Here is a 22,856-nt window from a genome sequence, read left to right on the forward strand (position 1 = left end):
GGTCCCCGATCCCTTACGACTTTGCTTCATTTGCCGTTACTTTTTGGGCTCGGCGCCGGGACGCGCATACACGATAGTGGCCCAGCGCCTCAATTCTCCCCCGATCCTGCACGTCCTTGTTCCCCACACGCAATGTCTCACCATCCCGCATTCGCCCCCATCCCTGCATCATCCACGCTCGGTGTCTCCCCATGACCCCATCATACCTCCCCGTTGTCGGCCATGTACTTGTACGGCAATCGCGCTCGCGGCCGCACACTCGGCACGCCCCCTGTTTGCATATCTTCGCATCCACCCACGTCGCTCGTTTGATAGGTTCCCGGTTGGTTGTTTATTATTGGTCGCGGACTGTCTCTGCACGCACAGCCCTCTCTCCTCGCACTCGACTCGATCCGCCTCTTGTTTTCGGCCCAAAACTCCCCCACCCAGCTTTGGTCTCGCTCGTCTCGCTTGTCTTACGCACTGTCACGTCGGTCCTCGTTCCCCTTCGCATCCCCATGTATCTCCACCACAGCGAGACCCCCCCATCTCCATCCCCTCCCCGTTCGCGCACTGCCTCGTTCTCGTTCTCGGTCTCGTTGGAATCTCATCGATCATATATGCGCAAGCCATCTTGCCTGCCGCCCGTCTCCCCGCATCCGCCGTCACCCCGATCTCGTCCACTCCGTTTCTCGCAGGCACTCGATCGTGGCGTAACTTGTATCGCATTCTCCAACCGGATCGCCAAGGTGCGCATCCGTTCTGCGCGACGCGGTGTTCGGATTCACACGCTGACCCGACCCCACGTCCGCAGCGCCGTCGACTGCGAGCAAACCTTACAATCGCTCCAAGATGAAAGTTGGTTCCTTTCGCTGCGCCCCCGCACTACCCCAGAACGACGGTCTCCACCACCAGCCACCACCCCACGCGGCGAGGCTTATCGTCGGCGACGTCTATTTTCCGCCACGGGGCGCCTCGTGCGCGGAACGTGCGCAGGTGGTTTAAATGGTGGCCGCTGCAGCGGGCGGTGGCTGCGCCAGCCAGACTCGGGCGAGGCCTACCGGGCTGCAGAACAGCTTGGCCTTGGGACCCCTCCCTCCCCTCCCCTCGACGTCGCCGCTGTCGTTCTCGCCCGTCTCTCCGTCGCGCTACGGAGCATCGCTCCCGTCTTCTATCTCTACCGCGGCTACGCATTTGGATACAACCCCCGCCTCGCTTCCCCGCCCCGGCTACGGACGCTTCTCTCCCATCTCTCAGGATTCCTCGCCGTGCCCGAGTTCCTCTCTAGATCTCTCTTCTTAGACGTCTTCGGTCGTTCGGTGTCTGGTATCCGCGGTCGCCTACTGGACTCCACCGCTCTCCGCGCCGCCCGTTCGCACATAGATATATCTGTATACGTACGCGGCCCCGCCCGCCGCACCGTCGTCTCCCGCTTCGCCGTCTCCTCCCACTAGAATCCGTCCGCGGCTCCGTCACCCACAACCCCCCATCCCCGCCTCCCGCACAATCACTATCAATTATAACTTATTTGCCCGCTCGCTCGCCTGCCTGCGTCCTCGGCAAGAACCCAACTCGTCGGCAGTGCCGGCACCACATCGATCGGTCCCTTATTATTATTATTATTATTCTCATTCTATCCCTATGTGTCACATATGCGCGTGTAACTACACAGCTAAGAACGTATCCCGCATTCGTTTGAGTACATGTGCTATGTAACGGGCCTGCGCCCGTAGGCAGTTGCAGAAAGTCCAGCGGCCGCAGGCGCCGCGAATCGTTCAGACGACCGAGTCGTGCCACGGCGGAATCGCCGCGAGCGCATATGGGATGGGGTAAGTGGGCTTGTCGGTTCCGTAGGACGGAGCGCCGGAGCGCGACGAGCTCTCACTCGACGTGGAGGAGGTGTGAGACATGGGGCGTGATGAACCGAGATGGGACCCCGCAGGCGACGCGCGTTGGTACGACCGGGTCAAGCCAGGCAAGGGTATGTAAACGGAAGGGGCAGGCGACGCGCGTGGACTGTGCCGCGACCGGGTCAAGCCGGGCCCGCAACCGGTAGGTGCGAGTGGGGGAGGAAGGGGGGGAGGTCGGGGAGCGTTTCGTCCGCGTCCGAACGTGGGGGGACGTACGTCGGGCGCGAGGGTGTTCCACAGCGCCTCGAAGTGGCGCGCGTTATGGCGGTAGCGGTGGCCTCGCGCGCGCGCGCGCCTCGCGTGGGTTTTGTAGCGCTTTGCGATCCCGGCCTGGAGGACGTCGGAGACGGTGAGGCGGACCTTGGTGGTAATGGGCGCGACGAGGTCGAGCGCGGTGAGGGAGGTAAAGGGGCGTCCTCGCCGGCGATGATGTCGTCGTAGCGCTCGTCGTGGTCTGTGAGGTCCCAGCCCGAGGTGTCCGGGGGGCAGTCCGACGGCTCGAACGCGGTGTGGTTGAGCGCTAGGAACGCGCGGATGGCGGGGAGGGGGTCGTCGGGTCGCGTGAGGAGCGCCGGTACCATGGGGGTCTGGGAGGACCCGCGCCAGTAGTACGCGCACTCGAAGAGTACGTGTTGGCGGTCGTGCAGTGGGGAGCCGCGCGGGTAGTGTCCGCACGTGCAGTCCGTAGGCTGGGCGGCCTTCGGACGGTAGCGCGCCCGGTAATCGCCCGTGAACGCGTGCCCAGTGAGGACGCGGCAGAGCTTGGAGTACGACCGGATGGACGCGTCTCCGAAGCGCCGGATGAGGGACGCCGACGACGCAGGGTCGAAGACGTGCAGCGCCGGGTGGTGGATGTAGTTGCGTCCCCACCACTCGGGGATGGGGCGAGGCGGCTGGCCAGGAGTGTGCTCGAAGGCGAGCTCACGCCACATGTTGCACGTTTCGACCGCGATTGCGCGCTTCGCGTAGGAGAAGTGCATGCGCGGGTGGGGGTCGGGAGCGACGTCGCCAACGAGTTTGTCGACGGCCTCGTTGCCTGGACGCCTTCATGCGAGGGGACGTACGACAGGTGGAGGTGCGCGTCAGGGGAGGAGGAGAGCCAGAGGCGGATGAGGGACGCAGCGAGGAGGAGGTCGCCGGAGCCGGATTTGGGTTTAAGGAGCGACTGGAGTGCGGCCAGCGAGTCCGAGAAGACGTGGAGGTGGGTGGCATCGGCGCGCTTGAGCGTAAGTGGGGAGAAGAACACGAGGGACGCGGTGATCGCGCGGATCTCGGCGTCGGTGGAGAAGCCGCGGCCGGAGGGCGCAGCGTGCGACGCGCAGAGGGTGGCCTCGTCCGGGAAGTACAGCATGTACCCCGCGGCGGTGTGAGAGCCATCGTGCGTGGCTGATCCGTCAGTGAATACGACCGCGGTGTTGGGGTCGGCGTGCGCAGCGGCGATGCGCGGGAGGACGACGTTCGCGAGGAACGCGGCCTGGGCGTCGGCGTCGATCTTCTTTGGGTGCTCCAGGTTGAAGTGGATGCGGTCCGCAAACTCGTCGAGGATGCGGGCGCCGGGGGTGGCCTCCACGTTGAGGACGTCGAACTGGGTGTCCGACAGGGGGCGCGTGAGGGCGTCAGGGTGGTGGGGGAGGAGCGAGGCGGCCCCGACGGCCGAGTGGTACATGTCATGCGCAGGCGCGCGCGTGGGTGGGTATGCGGGGAGCGGGAGGGAAGTGGGAGGAGGGGGTAGCGGCCCGGGAAGAGGAGGCGGACCGGGTGTGACGCCATGAGCGTGTCGATGCGCAGCCGGTACGACGCCTGCATCTTGCGGCAGAAGAGGCGAACCGGGACGACGCCCGCGAGTGCGTGGAGCGCGCCGGTGGGGGTCGTGGAGAAGGAGCCCGTGATCCACCGGAGGGCGTGATGCTGGGCTGTGGCGAGGACCTTGAAGTTGTCCTTGAACCCCTTGGGGCGGGCGTACACCTGGCACCCATACGTGAGCACCGGGCGGATGCACGAGACGTACAGAAGGCGGCGCTGCGAAGGGTTGACGCCGCGCGCCGAGGAGCCGAGCATGTGGGAAGCCGCGCAGGTGGTGCGTGCGCGGTGCGCGTAGTGGCGGATGTGGGCGCGCCAGTCGAGTTTGCTGTCGAGCAGGAATCCGAGGTGGCGGATTGCCGTGGGGGGCTTGAGAGCCGTGAGGAGTCCGGGCAGGGGGATGGCGCGTGTGGCATGGGGGCGGTGTGCGCTGTGTGGGGGGATGAAGTGTATGCCCTCCGTTTTTTCGTGCTCGAGGAGGTACCCAGCGCGTCCGAGGGAGGTGGTGAGCGTTTCGTAGAGCGGGCCGATCAACTCGAGGTTGGTGGAGATATCCGGGGACGCGACCATGAGGTTGCCGTCGTCGACGTAGAAGTGGTGGTACGGGCGTGCGCCCCCCAGTGGGGAGGGGAAGCGGCACGCGCGGTCGAGCGCGAGCAGCACCGGGGTGAGGGCGAGCGCGGAGAAGGTCGGGGAGAGCGCGCTGCCCTGGCCGACGCCGACGCGCGGGCAGTCGAATGATTCCGTAGTGAGGTCGTTGAACCGGAACGACGACCTGCGGGGGCCGAGGTACGCGCGGAGCCACGCCGTGAAGGGGGCGCCGAAGCCGCGGCGGGCGCAGACGGCGACGAGTAGGTCGGGGTTGACGGACGGGAAGAACTGGCCGATGTCGCATCCGACCATCGTGACCACCATCTTCTTCTGCCAGGCTTGGTGTATGTAGTTGACCGCGTAGGCCACCGCATCGGTCGTGGAGCGCTGTGAGTTGGACCCGAACTGGCACGGGTGGAGGATCCCGTGCTTGTGGGCCGCGAACTGTACGCGCGCGTTAATCACCTTCTCCATCCATTTGGCGATCGTGGAGAGGAGGACGATAGGGCGGTATGCCTTGACCTTGGTGTAGTCAGGCTTGGACGGTTTGGGGATGACAACGGTGGTTGCGCGGCGGAACTCCTCGGGCCAGACGCCGAAGCGGAAGCACGCGTTGAAGAGCGTGCGGAACCCTTCGAGGAGTAGGGCACCGGTGGTGGCGGGGCGGCCGTTGTCGACTACGGAGGGGGTGGGTGGGGGGGAGTGGGGAGGGGGGTTGGAGGGGCGGGGGAGGGGGAGGGGCTCGGAGAGTCCGGGGGGCCCGGCGGTCCGGGCGGGAGTTCGTCAGACCGGATGAGCGCCTTGAGCATCTTCCACGTGAGGTGGTCAGGGCCCGGTGCGGACTTGGGGCTGCAGGTGGCGAGGGCGTCCGTGAGCTCCAGGGCAGAGAACGGCGGCCAGTCCCGGGCGGGGTCGGACGGGAGCTCGTCCACGATGGAGAGGTCGCAGGGGCGGTCGGCGGCCTTGTGGAAAGTGCGGTCGAACTCCTCGGCGAGATCGGTGTCCATGGTGATGACCGAGTCGTCAGCGCGACACATCCCCGCGGAGGAGGTCATGCGGCGGGGCTTGACCCAGCTCAGGAGGTCCCACACGCGTTGTGAGCAGGTGGAGACCTCGAAGAGGCGCTCTTCGAAGTGCGCGTTGCGCTCGCGGTTGAGCAAGCAGTAGTACTCACGTCGGGCGGTGGCGATACGGTCTGCGGCGGCTGCGGGGTTGAACTGGTGACGCGCGAGGAACTCCGGGGAGAGCCGGGTGCGCGCAGAGAGGCGGCGGGCGGCGTGGCGCTTCTGCCAAGGTGGTGTGTTTTCGGCCGTGATACGGGAGAGTTCACGGCGTGCAGCTGTGAGGCTCTTGGTCCACCAGCTTTTGGACGCGGGGGAGTAGCGGCGCGGGGAGGCTCGGGCGGCGTACTCGCGCTCGATGACCCCCATCACGTCTGAGGCGAGCGCGGCGGTCTCTGCGGCGGAGGAGGGGGGGTGCGGTCGAACACGTCGAGCAGGCCGGCGGCGACGTCTGCCAGCATCTCGTCGACATCTTCCTGGGCGACGCGTATGGCACATATAGTGTGCAAAAAACATTGGACGTAACTTGGGACCAATACAGCTCAAATGTCGTAGCTTGGAGACACAATGTCGTAGCTCTGTGCACACATGCGTAGCTTCGGAGCATGTTCATCATGCCGTAGCAAGTTTTTGCACATCGTAACTTTGATATGTAACTCTGGAATATGTTTTTTGCACACTGCAGCTGTATACACCACATCGTAACAGGTTTTTTGCACACTGTAGCTTTGTGCACCATGTTGTAACAGGTTTTTTGCACATTGTAACATCACCATCTGTAGACGTAGCATATTTTTGCATACTGTAATGTACAATCAGTCAAGTGTAACACGTTTTTGCGCTCTGCTCCAGCGGCTACGGCCCTGATAGCAATAAGCTATGTTCTGGTGGACAGATAACCCACAGTTAAGCACCAACTGCCAGTATTATTACCAAATAACCCACTTAACATATCCTGCACAGCTGCCAATAAGCAGCCACCCTCTTATCTCTGCTCTGCCATCATGTCCACCTCTCGATCCCCTCATCTCTCTGGTGACTCTGTTACCCAGTTTTTTATTGAAGCCAATCGGGTCATCACAGAAGCTCGTTTTCTCATTAGCTCTATTCCAAATGCAGACCGGGTGGCAGCCCTAGGCTTTATTAGGCAGCTCCAGATGGTTCACACCATTCTCCAGTCCTTAGATGATCCTCTCACCACATCAGAAGAGAAAGAGAGCCTTTCAGCTCTTGTTTTGTGGCTATTGAAGGCTCTTGAAGACTTTGTCTCTGCTCCTCCTCCTCCTCCCAGCTCTTTTGTGCCACGTGAAGAGCCAACTGGTTACCAGGGACGTCCCCGATACATTCTCAACCTCCAGCGTGCTCAAGAGCTACACGGGCTTGGTGCATCATGGGCATCAGTAGCAAAAGTCCTTGGTGTCTCCCGTCGAACTCTCTACAACCACTTCGCCGATGCTGGTATCACCACGCGACGTCCTCAGCACACAGTCATTAGTGACGAAGACTTGGATGAACTGGTGGCTGAAATCTCCATCACACATCCCTTTGTGGGTGGGAACATCATCTTTGGCCATCTCCAGGCCAGAGGCATCAAAATTCCTATGGAACGTGTCAGAGAAAGTGTCAGACGTGTTGATCCACTCGGAGTTCTAGTCCGGTGAGTATCTCACCCAATCCCCTACCTTCACTTGCTCAAGCATCCTTTACAGCTGGGCAGGACTTATCAAGCGACGGGTTTACAGTGTCCGTGGAGCCAATGCTCTACATCACATGGATGGAAATGAGAAGCTGAAGCCATGGGGCTTCTATGTACACGGCAGCATCGATGGCCACTCCCGACTCATCATCTATCTGGTCTGTGCTTCCAACAAGCGTGCAGCCACAGTCTCCTCTATTTTCATGCACAGTGTCTCCAAGTATGGATGGCCCAGCCGTGTTCGAGGAGACTTTGGCACTGAGAACAACGATGTTGAGCGGAAGATGATAGCACATTGGGGCCCAGCTCATCATGCATTCCTACGTGGACGGTACGTGGCAACAAGCTTACTTATCCTATCAAAGCTAACGCACCATTAGATCTCTGCACAATGTTCGGATCGAGCGTCTCTGGCGAGATGTGCGCAAGGACAGCCTAGAGACCTTCCGACAAATCTTCATGCACCTGGAAGCGCAGCAACTCCTGGATATGAACAACAACTCCCATCGTGTCTGCTTGTTCCTCGTATTCCATAAGCGCATCCAAGACTCACTTGATCGCTCTCGCCAAGCCTGGAATAGCCACAAACTCCGCACTGAGCACAACATGTCGCCCCATGCTCTGTATGAGCTCAGCAAAGAAGAGGCCATCCAGCGCGGTTACTGGACAGGTGACCCCGGTGACCCAGCAGAGAATATCGACAGTATGTATGGCGTTGACGACAGCGCTCCCATTCCTCCAGCCGACGACATCAGAGGGGATCCTACTGCTCCTCGCCAAGAGCCTAGTGCCACAAACCCAGATGCACAAAAGAGTGCAGGCATCATGCTCAATACCGACGAGGAGATAGAGGAGGCTAGGAGGGTACTCCATGATGTGGACATGGAAAGGGACGACAGCAACTGGGGGATTGAGGTATATATTGAGGCACTAACAGTGTTTATGGCAAGGGTGGGCTCGATATAGGTATGACAACGTGCAGAACTTTGTGATTACTCTGCTCACATAGGTCTATCAGTGGCAAGGTTTATTTGTAAACAGAAGACACTCACTGTAACTAGCGCACTGAGAGAACAGGAGGAGTGGGGAGGCGGCCAAAAGCATCCACAAAGCTTTCCACATAAAACTTGATCGCAGCCTTTCGAACCTCGAAGAACGTCTTGCGCCTTTTTAGAGTAGAGGCGGTAGGGCCTACCAGCGTTGATGGGCATTTGGGCCACCGTGACACCACCGTTATGAAGGTGATCAGCCCATCCACATCATGTTCCGTGTCCTCCCACATCGACCACATGCCCTCTGCACGAGAGGAGGGCAGCAGGTTGAGACCTGAGGTGCTATCAGAGCCCCATACTCGGGATATCACCGCCTCTCGAGTCCACTGTTCAACCGTCGGCCACTCTGAGGACTTCAGAAGATAGGAGTCCAAGGCGAGCAGCTCGCACCGCCAATTGGTCTCGTAAATCTCCCATAGGATCTCAAAACGGATGCCACGATGTGTCTTCAGCATGTCAAGGGTTACGCGGCGCCCTTGGAAGACTGGCCTAGCGTCCTGCTTGAAAGAGGGCTGGCCACCAAGAATTGCAAAGGTACGAACAGCCTCCTCCCGTGTGTGAACCCTCTTCATCGCCCGCCTCTGCTTCTTCGACGTCTTCTCCAAGGGCACCTGAGGCTCCTCCTTGCTGAGCACCGTGTCGTACGACCCATGCAACACATCTCGCCACTCTTCCTTGGCCAAGGGACGACTGATGCTCTTGTCGCAGTTGAAGATCCGTGACCTGCAGAAGTCGCGGACAACGAGGTACTGTAGCAGCATATGGGCCTGCTTCTCAGTCGAAGGGCTGACCCCTTCTCCAGCTAGGGTGTCCACTAGTGTAGGTGGGGGAAAGAACCAAGTGGAGGCGACTGACGGCTGGCCAACCATCTGGTGGGCATCTAAAACAGCCATCCAGCTGGGGGACATTTGGACTGTGAGACTGCAGTAGAACTTGCGAGTTGGGGGTGGCTTCCACGTGCTCTTATCAGCTGCCGGGGGCTTTGTGAAGGCCTTCCGATTGAAGGGTCGAGGCCCTGACTGCTGCAGGGTGTGAGGGAGAGCTAGAGCGTTCTCGCGGGTGGAAAGGTCTGCCGTGGTCGAGCAAGAGGAGGGTGCCCCTTCCATATCTGTGAGTCGTAGTGATAGGAGCTGTTGGCGGGCCTGCTCCTCCATAGCCGCCTTCCACTGCAAATTGGTGTTCAGAGCGCCAGAGAGGTCAGGTGTGGCTAGCACCAAGCGGGGAAAGCCTGGAGTTGTTGACCAAAAGAAGGGGAGCGCGGTCGGCAGGACAACCTCCCAGACTCTAAGCTTGCTAGTGACCTCTTGCTGCAGCCAGACAGGGATGCCAATGGTGTGCAGGTTCCCTGCCTCTGTGGCGTCATTGGTGTAGGCTCCAACCACAGGAAGGACTTGATCTCTGAAGTCCTCCGTTGGGAACCCCTCCCGACCACAGCCCCAGATCTCCTGAACAACCCTCCCAAGTATCTCTAGGCAGAGGCGTTGGACGTGGGCCGCTACTGCCAGGACAACGGGCTGCTGCCCTGGATGAAGGCGGAGGCGGTCTATAGCACGGATGACGGTGCAGCGCAGTTGGTCCCAGTAGGGGGTGTCGCACGGAATTTTGGTGACCATGAAGTCTGTCCAGACCACCGTGAAGGCAGCATAGAGTTTATAAACGAGGCCGTCTTTGAGAAGGCCAGTTTGTGCCCACCGCGCGGATACGAGTGACCAGTCTGAGGGTTCAAAGTGTTGCCATAACACCTCGTAGTCGGCCTCTTCACGTAGAAATCCATGGAGTGGCCTGGTTCGATGGCCTACAAGCTGGACTGCTGCCGTCGCAGACGTAGGGATGAAGGCCAGCCATCTGGTTTCGGCGTTGTAGAGCTGTGGACGGCGAGAGTATTCGTGGAGACCCCAAAGGCCGTCGGAACCTGCAATGATCTCACTTAAGGCCACCGCAAAGACTGGGATGTGGTCCGCATTGGGTGTAGTGAATGCGAGGTCACCACCAAAGCCAGGGGTGGCAAGGACGCCATCAAAGGCATGGATTTCACTGGGCTTTGGCTCTGTGATATGGATTAGTCCTTGTATCGCCCAAAATTTTGCATAATGGACGCACTTGGTAGCCTCTCTGTCACATGGAGGGGGTGGTTGCCTTCAGGAGGTGGGAGGGTCTTACGAGAAACTATTGCAAGGGCCAGACGGAGCATTTTGAGGCAGCAGGGGATGCTAGACAGGGAAGGGTGGGTGGGGGATGCTGAGACACCGTCTCGCAATGAACACAACAGCAACAAGGGCCGGACGACCGTCCGCCTCAAGCGTGTGGTAGGTGGTAGGGAAGAGGGAGGAAATTGCTGCACAAGAGAGGGCAGATGAGCTGGGCTTTGATCGAAAGCAGTTACCGCAAAACTTACCCACAAGGGCTTGAAGGAGTGGGCTTGGCGTGGATGGTATCAAGTAAAGCTAATCCTCCTATTTACTAGGGGCGATCAGTTGCTGCCGTGGGCTGGCACAAACGGCACCCACCTGCGTGGACGGATTGTAGTGAAAATGGGTGCTGAGACACCGTCTCGCAAAGTAACAGCAGAGGGACGGACGACCGTCCGCCTCCAGCGTGTTGTGTGGGAGGATGGGGGAGGGGGCTCTGGGAGCTATTATAAACCCCGTGGCTCGTACACAAGAGGTGGTTCAGGTGCACTCACCAGTCTCTACTAATGGGCTTCAGACGTGCCGCAGGGATGGGTTTGGGTGGTACTGGGGACTGGGTTGCTCCTCAAGGCTTATCCCGTCTAGCTGTGCATCAACACATGTTGGCAACGTGGCAGGGCAGCAGATGGCAGCATAGCAAGGGTGGGATGTGGGGACCGCTTGTGCTGGGCCAGCAATCCTCTACTGCGCGACACGCACCTCTTACTGATCTTGGCGCCTTGCATGGGCACCGTAGACAGCGAGGGGCAGGGTGTCGTGCAGGTAGTGGTGTGCTTTGAGCAACAACGCAGGGCATTGGGGCATTAAGCAAACAGGAAAACTTTGGGGCTCACCTGTTTCAGGAAACTACTTCAGGCCAACTCTTCTGCGGTGGATACTTGTAAGGGGGGTTGCTTAGGCAGTGTCAAGTGCAGCAGGAGGGTGGAGGACGAGGACGAGGACGAGAGTGGTGGTATAGGGAATGATGAGGTGGTGGATGACTGGAAACCCTGGGCGTTCTCGCGCTTGCTCGCCCTTGTGGCGCTTGTGGCTCCAGCTACCATGTCTCCGAATCTCTTACGCCCCCTTCAGTCTGATATTTTGGGTTCCCTGCTGTCCCAGAATTTGGTTGGAATTCCAGTACACAATGGAAGGGGTAAAAATACATGGGACTAGTAGCTATCGCCCACTGTCTGACTATCCGCCATATTCCACCGTTCGTCCACAATGCGCACTGCACGGTTTGTGAACTTCAGGAATTGGTGACTGCCAGGGGGGAGCTGGATGGTTTCAAGTGGGTGGGAGGCGACACTCGTCAGGCGAGACAGGAAGAGGGAAGAGAGGGGACTCACCGGGAACTGTACAATGCACTTTTTGTCCTTCGTCCCTGCCTTCCCGGGTCGGACACACGAGGCGCAGCACGCGGTAGAGCGCGTAGAGGACGTCGCTGACAGCCACGTACGGCGCCGCCAATAGCGCGTGCGGCGTCGGGGTGATGGTGCGCATCCAGGGGAGAAAGTCGCATACGATGGCGAGCGTCGGGAGCGTGGGGTGCGTCGCAGGCTTGCAGACGACCTTGGCGTGTCGGCGGCGTAGTACATGGCGGGAGCCGGGACGGAGAGCCTGAGGGTGGCGAGGGAGGCACACACGCACAGCTTGAGCGCACGCCATAGAGCGGGGTCTGCATCGCTAGCGCGCACGGGAGTTTGAGTGGGAGGAGGGAGCGCAACAAAGGGAACGGAAGGAGTACTTGCCAGGGTATGCGGGAACACCGTCGGGCTCGGGGGGTCGAGAACGGCATAGACGCGAAGGAGGGCGGCGCGGAGGATGACAAGGTGGAGGGCGGTGTAGATGGGGGCGACGGGCGCGCACGCAGGGACGTGAGGAGCGCGGGGGAGGAAGGTGAGGAGGCGTGCGGGTCTCCGCTGCGCATGGCATGATGGGGGTCTGCGGGGCGGAGCCGGGGGCGAACGTCGAGTGCGCAGGGGCGTGCGGGACATGCAGGGAGAGCTGCCTGAGGCGAGCGACATGGTGGGGCACGGATGCGGTGAGGGTGTCCGAGGAGCAGGTCAAGGTGGGTGCGGAGAGCGAGCCCGATTGCGGACGTCGACGCGGACAGTGGGAGGCCGTGGCCCGACCCGCGCCGACGCGGACGTGGAGGGCGGTGTGCCGGGCGTGGGCGAGCGGAGGGAGACCTGGGAGAGCGGCCGACGCATGGGCGATACACGTGGAGGTGGGCAGGGCGAACGAGCAAGGCGGACGCGGAGGACGCGGAGGAGGAGGAGGGCTGCGGAGGCGGATGCGGGCGACGTGGACCATGATTCGTGGCGGCCCCGATATCCTCATCTCCAGCGTCCTCCGCATGCCGTAGGGCGCGGGCGAGGCGGTGGGCGGTGAGGAGGTGGGCGACGCGCGAAAGTGGCCGAGGCGGAGGTGGGCGACAAGGCCGCGACGCGGGCGGAGGCGGGCAACGCGGAGACGGAGGGGGCGGAGGTCGAGTTGTGCAACATGGATGCGGAGGTTAAGGGCCAGGTGGAGGCAGGAGGGTGCCAGCCGGGGTTGCTTGTGCAGCTCGGGGGAGGGGAAATGCGAGGAGCAGAGAGAATGAGAAGCAGAGGGGTAAGGAAACCTGGAAAACCCACCAGAAATTGGGGTCGCGGGAGCTCACCGCGACCCGATAGAACGGCTGCGTGCGCGAGCGCAATGATGCCGCGGGGACGGACGACGGGCGAGGCGAGCTGTGGGATGCCGGCGAGACGGGAGGAGCGGGAGACATGCGTCGCTGGGCCCTGTGGACGACGCGGAGGTGGTGGTGGGCGACGCGAGGCAGATCCACGGGATGAGGGACACGGTGGAGGAGGCGGAGGGCAGCGTGAGCGAAGGCGACGCGAGATTCTCCCATAGGGCGCTTGCACGGCCGTGGCCGCAGGTCCCGCGGGCCGGCCACGGTTACCTGCGGGTGTGCCGCGGGTGCTCTGACCACTACCCGTACCCTCACCCGCGCGACCCCCACCCGTGACCCGCGCGGGTTTTGCATACCCATGATGATCCCAACTCGGGAGGTCGGAATTTTGGGCCTAGCACACCGTCGACCTTCCACCACCTTGTCTCCCCTCTGGCTCCGCTTGGCCGTCCTGATCTCATGCAGCCTTTGACTTCACCCTCATCTCGCCCTCCTCACCAGCCACGCCCCGGATCATCCACGTCTTGAAGAGGACAACGAGCCCCAGAGCTCTCTCTTGCCCGTTGTGCGGCGCCGCAGGTACACCAACGACTTCATATCAACTGAGCATCGCCAGGCCGCGCTACACGGTCGGCCTCAAACTCACGATGCCACGCCCACCGCATTCAAGGCCCCGGACGAACTGACGAAGTCGATGAGCAAGCAGGAAAAAGAGCCCGACCGACGAGTCGTGATCGTCGTTCTGCACTCCTCAGCGGAGTATGAGGATGGCGGGTGAGTGAGGCTCTCCAGATCTGTGTGGCCGCCCGAGGCATGATTCCGAGCGCAGGAAACGTATCGCAGGCCCGAAGCGTGGGTGACGCGGTCGCGCGCACGAGCGATGATGGGCGTATCGGCGACTGGAGCCCTGTGCACGCGACATTCGTCAAAGTCACGAGCCTTGCGGCACGCATCGGCGGGATCGGTGACGAGTCAACTAGTCAACCGAGGGCGGGGGTGGCTACTAGGACTTACACACCGCGCCAAACTCGCTCTTCCCACCCACGAAGGACCCGAAGGACGCGGATCGCGTCGACCACTGGGTGAGCACGGCGTCCACGCTCTCCACACCCCCGCCGTCCGACTGAGCGCACCTCGCCGCGCCTGACGCGAAGCAGCAGCAGACGCAATCCCCTGCAGAGACGCTGCCCACCCAGACAGAGAATCCGCCGCCAATCATCGTCACCCACCACTCCCCACGCGACAAGCCGCCACTGCCGTCCCCACGTGCGGATGACCCCGGCGCGTAAGAGTTCTTCGCCGAACAGTTCTAGCTGCGCGGACTCAACATCAACCTCACATACCCCCCCAGACCGACGGACCCTTCCCCACGCCCATCGACCACAATCCAAACGCCCCACCTCACGGCGCAAGTTCCTCAAGTCTGTGCTGGAGACCCACCCGAAGGACGTTTGGGCGAACGTGAAGGCAGGGGCACAGCGCGTGGACCCATTGTGGAGCCGGCCGCAGTGTTACGGGTGTGACGTTGTTGACTATGCACTCAACTTCTCGATGCTGTGGGGTGAGCGATAGATCTGTGCTTGGTATGCGCGCGCGCTGACTTATTTGTGGGCTTTGCAGATGTAGAACAATCGAAGTACGTGCCCAAGGCCATCGACGGGGTGTGTGGCACTGACGCGTGGCGGACGTGCAGGTCTACCGGGTTGATGACGGGCTCAGCCCGGAGTTCCTTCTCGGCGCCGGCTCCGCGTTCTTCAATGCTGTGTTCTCAGTGAGTGCCGTCCAGACGTACAGGGGGCGCCGTCTTCACTCACTTCACTGCGCAGACCGATAGCGTTCCTGGCCGACCTCGCGACGTTCGCGAGCGCGCAAGGCATCCATGTCATGCTGTACTCGGGCGAAAATGAGTCACTCGTGAGTCACGGTCGTCCCACACTCGCGCGAGAAAGCAGAGGGGTCTGACGTCACACGTCTTCTAGTCGTCACTCAGGTATTTGCTCAGGCTCTGAGCTTATGCAGCGCACGGTTTAGCCGTGATTCTCCTGGAATCCGATCGTCCGTCATCGTCCGTGCCCCAACATGGACGCCAGGCAGGTCTCTAGAAGCATCCGTCTTCCTAGGCCCGCGTGGCGACCAAGACCGCGGGGGCAACGGGAGCAGTGCATGAGCTGGCAACAGCGAGATCGGCTGCGGTCATGCCGCGATGGTCGGGCTCTGGCGTCGTCGGAGATTGAGCAAGGCTCTCGCTTTGGCTCTCCGTGCACCTCGGGAACTGCATCTCCATGCCGCCTCGCTGGCATCGTCCGCCCAGAGGCGGCCACACTCGCCCCTCGCGCTCGCTGCGAAGCTCGCAGGCTGACGATCACGCACGTCTACAGAACATGACCTTCGGTGGCACTGAAGGCTCCACCCGGCGGCTGTCCATGGCCTCGCAAGATGATAGTGGCGCGCTCGCCGGCATCGTCCGCGCTGGACGTGTGTCCTCTCCCTCCACACTGGCCACCTCGTCCCTCAAGGTGCGCCTGCCACTTCCTTGTAACTCCGTCGTTCGTCGCTCCTCCCTCCGTCGAGCCGCCTTCAGCCGTGTCATTCCCGCGCATTCGCGGGGTGGCATTGTGCCATAATCTCGAGAGATAGTAGATGCCTGCTGTGTTGTCACGTTCCTCCTGCTTAGTAGACGTCTTTTCCAATGTCAATTAGTGCACTCTCCCCCTCTGTGTGGGCCCCAATGTGCCGAGTGCGCGCAGAACGCGTGAACAAGTTCATTTATCGGTTTCTACTGATGTCTAAAAAGCTATCATTATGCCTTTTTATTCGACACTAATCCTGCTAACGACCGCTAGCCGTCGGGGGATTAAGCTCATTAGACTCATTTAGAGACATCAACTAATGACGATAAATATACTCCATTATGTCTCCACTGCGTGAGGCCCCTGCTGTCCATGTCGTTGATCACGAACCTCCTGAAGATCCCCACGCGGACGTCGAACGGGATCGTAAACGGGATGTTGTTCAGCACCAAGGCGCAGCGAGTGGTGCGCGATCTGCCGCTTGATGAGCGCACGCGCGCCCACTCCGCCCCCGATCGCGCCGTGTTCACCTGGCGCTCCTCGAAGATCGCGGCCTGAATGGCCGTGTTCATGTCGACGTGCGCGGAGAGCGGGCTTGGAATAGCACGTCAGTGTCTGAGCAGCGCGAGAGCGACGGTTGGCTGAGGCTTACACCGGGGTGACAGAAATAGCCGGACCGGGGTCAGTCGGGAGCATGGGGAAGGCCACGGTCGCACACTGTCGAAAGGCACTGCGAAGATCAGCACGCGTTCCCAGCTGCTTGAACCATGGAGAGGAAGGGCGGAAACTCACCGCCTGTTGGACGTTGGCGTGAGTCAGGCCGGCGTCCAAGTGCTCAGTAGACTTGGCGGCCGGGGGCAGCTGGATGGCCTCGGAGCAGTTGATCAGGTCGCGCTCATTGTGGCCAATAAGGGACATCTTGAGGAAGGCAGCCTTGAATGCCGACTGGAGCTTGGCCTGGTTGTTCACGAACGACTGCCACTCGCACGCGGTGCGTGGGTCGCGACTCGCGGGCGAGCTACAAAAGGACCAAAGCCCTAACCGAACACGTCTACATCTGCCGACCCGGAAAGTGCAACTACGAACTCACGCCTTGACCTCCTTCGTCGTATACACCGGTCGCGGCACCGCGCTCGGGACATCCTCGTCCGGGCGATCCGCGTCGAGTCGCCACACTCGACCTCATACCCGAAGTAGCCCCACATCGTGTGGATGTCGAGGTCGGCCTGTTCCTGATCGCGTGTGCCGATCACGCCCCGGTACTGGTAGACCTTGGTAGACTGACTCCGTCTGAGGAACGGCCCATAGTCAGCACGGCGCACGCAAGTGAAGGGCGCGGGAAGAGTAGTAAGAGGTTGGAACCGGAAGAGGAAGAGTTGCGTGCCGAACGAAGAACGCGAATGGAGAGGAGAAGATACTCACCAGACCGAGGGACACCTTAATCGCAGGCGCGCTCGGGGTGTACTTCTCCAGCGCGAGGTCCTCCTCCTCCGTCTTCTCCTCGTTCGCTTCGGCCTCCTCCATCTCAACCTCCCAGTCCTGCCCGACTGACACGACATCTTCCCTCGACGCAACATCCGCCTCGGCCCTCTCCTCGCGCTCAGCACGCATGATCAGCCGGACGACGTTCCGCGCCGCGACCTTGCCCTGGAAAGACGCATTGTGCCCCGCGTTCACCGCGCCGCATGCGTCCCCCGCGTCCCCGATCGCAAAGATGTGCGCCGCCGCGACGCGGGTCCCCGCGTCCTCGACGTCCTCGAGCTGCGCGTCCTCCGCCTGTGACGAGGACTCCGATGCGTTGTCAGCGGTCGCAGGCTCGGACGCGTCGGTTGAGGTAACATCAGCGGGGGAGGGCTCCATCGACGAGGGTCCGGCAGAGGTAGTGAGGGCCGTCGCGAGGGAGGTCGTGGAGAGGTCGGGGACAGCGGTCGGGGGTTCAAACTGGTGGACGGGCTCCGAGAGCTGGAGCGTGCGCCGGACGCGTGCGCCGGACGCGTGCGAGGCCCCTGTCTGGGCCATCGGCGGCGACACATTTTGGGAAGGCGTCCGGAGGAGAGGCGTGGTGGGGGTCTGGCCGGTGCAGAGCAGCTGCAATCGCGCGGGGATGAGCTCGGGCATGGAGTCAAGCATACCGGCGAGAGCATTTACCGCCGGCTCGGCCTGTACTTCGCGTGCGTTCTGTGTGCGGACGACGCGCCCGCCGTTGCTGTGCTTGATGTCGGCGAGTGAGGCGGGACAAGGTGGTCACCGAGGATGGTGCAAACGTTCAGTCCTGAGAGGTTAGAGATGATTGTTCATTCGTTGGCAAAACCGTGGTACATGAGAAACGATCACACTTACTCTCGCTGTGCATCGCCTCGTCAAACCTCGGCAGGAGACGATGACGAGAGTGCAGCAAGGTGCACTCGTAGCCGGATAGATCTCCGCAATGTCCGAGGCAAATTCTAGAGGGGATCAGGCGCGATTAGCACACCAGGAAATGCGGGATAAAGGTCTCAGATCGCAGACATTGAATGGGCCAGCCAGATCCGACGACAATGACCCATCCCATGATGACATCCGCGCGCCCACAAAATAGCAGTGGCCCAGGACTCCAGCCAGCCTCTACGATAGCCACTGCAGCACACAGAACGCCATCGCGGCAGCCTCGACCGTGTCTCAAGTGCCATGGTACGCACGAATGCGCAGCCAACGCCCAGGGCCCGGGCAAGCCACTAGCCGCGGGCGCCAGGACACAGAGACTGCGCGCGATCGAGCAACCACACGGCGGCGCGTTCATGACGGTCCACCGACGGGAAGGCTGCAGCGGAGGGCAGGGGAAGATGCGGGGACAGTGCGCGGGGTGAAAGGAAAAGTACTCACGGATATCGAGGCCACCCCCACCGACGACCAACCGGCGCGCGCGAGACGCGGCGTTGGGACTGCTTGAGGAATGCGACCCCGCCCTGCTTCGTGCCGCGCGCGACGTCGAGCACCTCCGCCTTCTCCAAATTCTCCGCGGCGGGGTTCCAGAGGTTGATGGGCGAGGGGAGGTGCGAGCTGAGGGCGTAGATGAGGTAGTCGATGCGGAGGGTCCGGTCGGCCTCGGAAACGCCGTGCTCCGGGAACGCACAGTCAAGGGTGAGGCCTTGAGGGTGTGCGTCGCTGGAGCGACATCACGGATGCGCGTAGCAGCACCGTGCGTGCGGGGTCCGTGTATGCGGGAGGAGCGAGGGAGTCGGGGGTGGAGCCGGTGCGCGAAGGGATGAAGACATTGTTGTAGGGGATGAAGGCCTTGTGCTCATGGCCAGGGCGGACGGCGTACCGGGGGAGGACTAAATATGGTTGATGTGCGAGTTGCGGTCGACGAGAACGAAGCGCCAGCCGTGGGGGAGGCCCTGTACGAGGAGAGCGGCAGCGCGGGCCCCGTAGTCGATGGCGCACGCGAGGACGAGGGTGGTGAGGGAAGTGGATGCGCGGAGGTTGCAACATTGAGCGTGCGCCTTAGGGCGGGTACTGCATCGCGAGCACGCACGGGGCGTGTGAGCGGGAGGAGGAGCGGGCGCGATGAAGGGAACGGAAGGAGTGCTTACCGGGATACGTGGGAACGCCGTCGGGCTTGGGCGGTTGAGAACGGCGTGGGCGCGAAAGGAGGGCGGTGCGGAGGATGGCGAGGTGGAGGCGGACGAGAGGGCGTGCAGGGAGGTGAGGAGCGTGGGGGAGGCTGAGGCAGAGCCGACGTGTGCCGGGACACGACGAGCGAGCTCGCGCCCGACGCGGGCACGGACGTGGAGGGCGGTGCGCACGGCGTGGGCGACGCCAGGGAGACCTGGGAGAGCAGCCGGCGCATGAGCAACACATGTGGAGGTGGGTGAGGCGGACGAGCGAGGCGGACGCGGAGGATGCGGAGGAGGAGGGCTGCGGAGGCGGAGGCAGGCGACATGGACGTCCCCGCACAATGCAAAAGAGTGGAGGGGGGGGGAGGCAGGCGAGCGTACGTACTCACCGAACTAAAAAGAGGTCGCCATAACTCACAGCAGCCCCGATATCCTCATCTCCGGGGGGAGGACGTCCAGGCCGACGTCCTCCGCATGCCGTAGGTTTCGGGAGCACAGGCCGGGCGAGGAGGTGGGCGAGGAGGAAGGATGCGGCGCGGGCGGAGGTGGACAATGCGGTTGCGGAGGGGGGCGGAGATCGAGGTGTGCAACATGGGACGCGGAGGTTACAGGTGGAGGTAGAGGAGGTCCGGGAGGACGGGCGGCCATGGTAGCGAGGAGGACGGCGAGGATAAGAGGCGGGCGGAGGGGATCGAAACCCATGGTGAGTAGAGTAATCTACCACGGCCGCGGCCTCGTGGACAACGCGTCGTGGGGAGGGAGGGGGTGGAGACGGAGGGTGCGGAGCAGCTGTGAGGTTGGAGGTAGACGCGTTTGCATGAATGAGACGGAGCGCCCGAACTCGGGTCGGATGCGGGGTAGCGCGCGTCTTCCGCGCGCTGTGCGCGCCACCTCACAGCGTACACCCTCCCGTCTCCTTCTCCTCAGTCGTCCGCGCTGATCTCAAGCATCTCACCTGGAACAAGAGGCCTCGCGGGGCCCGGAAATGGTGCGTCGCCTACCTTTCTGCGCGGCGCCCCCCCAACGTCCCGACCCGGCCCGTGATGCGAGGTCGCTGCCTAGCTTCCCTGCCGCACTGCCTACGGACTCGATGCTTGAGACCAAGGTATGCGCGCGGGGTGCAAACGGAAGCAGCAGGGCTGCGGTGGGGGCACTGGGACGTCGCGCAGAGCACGCCCATTAAATGGCCTGCCTGCTAACATGTCCCCTGTGGTGGCGTCAGGAGCGCCGAACAAGATCGGGCTGCACATACGCAGCATTCGGCGTGTACCACCCCACCGCCCAATGGGAGGAGGAGGGGAGCGTACCAGAGGGCACCGGGATCGATGCCCAGGATATCCAAGTGTCCGACTACGACTTCGACAGTGCAGCCCACCGCGCAGACTTCAATAACTGGCGCATTCTCCGCCGAATGGCGTCGGGGAGACGCGTACCCTCCGAGGTCGACGAGTTGTCCACGCACGATTCTGAGGATGGTGAGCCCAGCCCCCCAGAAACGGCCCAGCTGACCCTGACGACCCCCGCCTTGTGCAGAGCAACAATATCAACACAACGATATCTTTGTCCCGTCAGATGGGGAGGAGCTGGATGACGACGACGATGCCTATGAGTCCTCTGAGGATGAAGGCGTCCATGTCGCCCTCCCCCCGCCCCCGCCCCCAGCCAAGCGAGCTCGACTAGATCCCCAGGTGGATGCACATGGTGAGTCGTCACCACCTTCACCCTGCGCCCCCACTATCCCATACCACCTACTGCGGAGGGGGACGGTCGTCCCTCCCTGCGCATGTAGAGCCCTTGCGAGACGGTTGTCTCAGCACCCCCTACTCCAAGAAGCCGCTGTATGAAGCTCTGACCGCGTTCCACAGATGTTGGGGGACGGAGTGATGTCCCGAAGGTGCCTCGCGACATGCTGGTCAATGACCGGCCGCAGGCCATCCACCGCCCATCACGAGCGCAGAAGCACCTCTCTCCATCTGCGCCTGATGTGGGGCAAAGCAGGCTCAGCGAGGAGGCACGACGCACCCGCAACACCAAGCGTGCGGAGAAGCTCAAGAAGAAGCGGCGTCTTCAAGCGGCTGAAAAGGCGGAACAGCGCACCTCCCAGGGGAATCTTCTCCCCGACATCCCAGAGAAGATGGCGTACACCCGGCGGCACTTGGGGGCAGATGAGACCGTCCTCCCAGATGTGTCGATGCACCAGTACGGCGTCAACAAGTACGCGTACGAGACAAAGAACAGGCCTGTTGATGTGGAGGAGGTGTGCAACCTCGAGTACGCCAAGAAGAACTTCACGGAGATCAAATGGGACGGCGTGTAAGTTCTTGATGTTTGACACACGCTCAGCGGGGCTGACTCCTGGCTAGGCGAACACACCGCATACTTGATCGGCACGAGAGGGCCATTGTAACACTCTGCCCAGGACCCGCAGATGCTGATGGCTGGCACAAGGACCTAGGGGAGCTGGGCGGGGACTTTCAGCTCTTGGCCGAGGAGTACGAGGAGGACGTCCCTGACACGAGACGAGGAGCGTATGTGGCGGTGGATACTGGGGTTTCTATGGGGATGGGTTCAATGGTGAGTGCTGATACAGCCTTTGAGGAAGCAACATTGCTGACTAGATGACAGGAACCAGCTCGATGGGTAAAGAAGACCAAGCGAGCAGAAGATCTAGAGGAACGCCTCTTGGGGAACAGAATATTGGGCAATGTGGCAGGGTGGCAAAGCAGTGAGTACTTAGGACGTGTAGTGCACAATGTCTGACAATGACAATGTAGCGTTGCTCTGTTATGCATATCCCAGGATCTGGCTTCGAGCTCGCCACACCATGGCACGTCTTCGCCAGCGACGACCTCACGTCAAATTCAACTTTCCTGGCCGCACAGTCTACAGCAGCATGACGGCCAACATGGGCCCACAGACAGTCACGCTTCCCCATCTGGACAGCCTGAACTATCCAGGCTGTCCGTGTGCGGTTACGGCGTGGGGCCACTATAACCCTGACCTTGGGGGACACCTTTACTTCCCCACCCTCCGCATCTACATCAGATTCCCCCCTGGCTGTACAGTGTTCCTTTCATCTGCAGCTCTCAGGCATGGTAACATCGCGGTGCAAGAGGGGGAGATAAGGTACTCTGTCACTCAGTACATGTCAGGTGGACTGGTGAGGTGGGTGCAGGCGAAGGGGCGGCGTGTTAACCAGATGTTGGGCGAGGGGGAGCGCACGAGGGTGGATGGAGCACCGGGCGATAATTGGAAGCGGCAGATGGCTCGCTTCCCCACCCCTGCGACGTTAGAGTCTCAGAGGGAGTCAGTTCGCAGGCAGGCGTTGAAGGAGAAGGCCAAGCGTGAAGAGTGGAAGGGCAGGTAGATAACTTGGCTACTAGTGCCTTATTAAACCACATCCTGCCTTTGTGCTGCGACACCGCGCTTGCCCCCAACATCCAACACTTTGGTACCTGCAATGTGATCAGGTTCAGAGTTGTGCATGGCACGCTCGTGTTCGGCACGTCACCTCGATGCGCGCCGCCATGCCTCCACTGCGACTGCTCATGGATGCGTGTGGGGGTGCGGCGGCGGCATTCCGGAGGACCCGCAGTTCAGGAGACGTGGTGTGGGGACTGCGAGGTGTGCAAGCGCGACCTCGAGCATACACGAGTGGACCCGGCGCAGATTCCAACCTACCCTTAGACACGTTCACCATGTTGCGCCCGCAGCGTGTGTGCATGCAGCTATTCTGTTTGCGAGTACTCC

The 22,856-nt window shown here is 61.6% G+C and overlaps 7 protein-coding genes across 7 annotated transcripts; 3 read left to right on the forward strand and 4 right to left on the reverse strand.

Annotated features, from left to right (window-relative positions):
- Positions 1–3,713: 3,713 nt before the first annotated feature.
- BXZ73DRAFT_35407 (uncharacterized protein) lies at positions 3,714–4,295 on the reverse strand (the record flags this gene model as incomplete). The annotated part of the gene is made up of 1 exon (XM_048017867.1): positions 3,714–4,295. A coding segment is annotated over one exon (582 nt), but the record flags the coding sequence as incomplete, so codon positions are not given.
- A 791-nt stretch (positions 4,296–5,086) lies between these two features.
- On the reverse strand, positions 5,087–5,425 carry BXZ73DRAFT_34582 (uncharacterized protein; the record flags this gene model as incomplete). Its single annotated transcript, XM_048017853.1, has 1 exon — positions 5,087–5,425. A coding segment is annotated over one exon (339 nt), but the record flags the coding sequence as incomplete, so codon positions are not given.
- A 920-nt stretch (positions 5,426–6,345) lies between these two features.
- Positions 6,346–8,003, forward strand: BXZ73DRAFT_46932 (uncharacterized protein; the record flags this gene model as incomplete). The annotated part of the gene is made up of 2 exons (XM_048019784.1): positions 6,346–6,573; positions 7,443–8,003. 2 exons carry the CDS (start codon positions 6,346–6,348, stop codon positions 8,001–8,003), a joined length of 789 nt encoding a protein of 262 aa, XP_047877948.1.
- A 91-nt stretch (positions 8,004–8,094) lies between these two features.
- Positions 8,095–10,104, reverse strand: BXZ73DRAFT_46882 (uncharacterized protein; the record flags this gene model as incomplete). Its single annotated transcript, XM_048019771.1, has 2 exons — positions 8,095–9,871; positions 9,914–10,104. Coding segments are annotated over 2 exons (1,968 nt in total), but the record flags the coding sequence as incomplete, so codon positions are not given.
- A 4,387-nt stretch (positions 10,105–14,491) lies between these two features.
- BXZ73DRAFT_101512 (uncharacterized protein) lies at positions 14,492–15,798 on the forward strand (the record flags this gene model as incomplete). Its single annotated transcript, XM_048014934.1, has 6 exons — positions 14,492–14,501; positions 14,561–14,601; positions 14,634–14,715; positions 14,775–14,854; positions 15,319–15,456; positions 15,784–15,798. The coding sequence occupies 6 exons, from the start codon at positions 14,492–14,494 to the stop codon at positions 15,796–15,798; spliced, it is 366 nt and encodes a 121-aa protein (XP_047877950.1).
- A 51-nt stretch (positions 15,799–15,849) lies between these two features.
- BXZ73DRAFT_101513 (uncharacterized protein) lies at positions 15,850–19,432 on the reverse strand (the record flags this gene model as incomplete). The annotated part of the gene is made up of 10 exons (XM_048014935.1): positions 15,850–15,984; positions 16,041–16,104; positions 16,163–16,227; positions 16,303–16,528; positions 16,699–16,790; positions 16,933–17,721; positions 18,405–18,608; positions 18,670–18,824; positions 19,025–19,318; positions 19,372–19,432. The coding sequence occupies 10 exons, from the start codon at positions 19,430–19,432 to the stop codon at positions 15,850–15,852; spliced, it is 2,085 nt and encodes a 694-aa protein (XP_047877951.1).
- A 2,026-nt stretch (positions 19,433–21,458) lies between these two features.
- On the forward strand, positions 21,459–22,473 carry BXZ73DRAFT_46974 (uncharacterized protein; the record flags this gene model as incomplete). The annotated part of the gene is made up of 3 exons (XM_048019789.1): positions 21,459–21,680; positions 21,732–21,831; positions 21,881–22,473. Coding segments are annotated over 3 exons (915 nt in total), but the record flags the coding sequence as incomplete, so codon positions are not given.
- Positions 22,474–22,856: the final 383 nt, after the last annotated feature.

Source organism: Epithele typhae (assembly GCF_022376455.1).
Source record: "Epithele typhae strain CBS 203.58 chromosome Unknown BXZ73scaffold_24, whole genome shotgun sequence".
Classification (NCBI taxonomy): Eukaryota; Fungi; Basidiomycota; class Agaricomycetes; order Polyporales; family Epitheliaceae; genus Epithele; species Epithele typhae.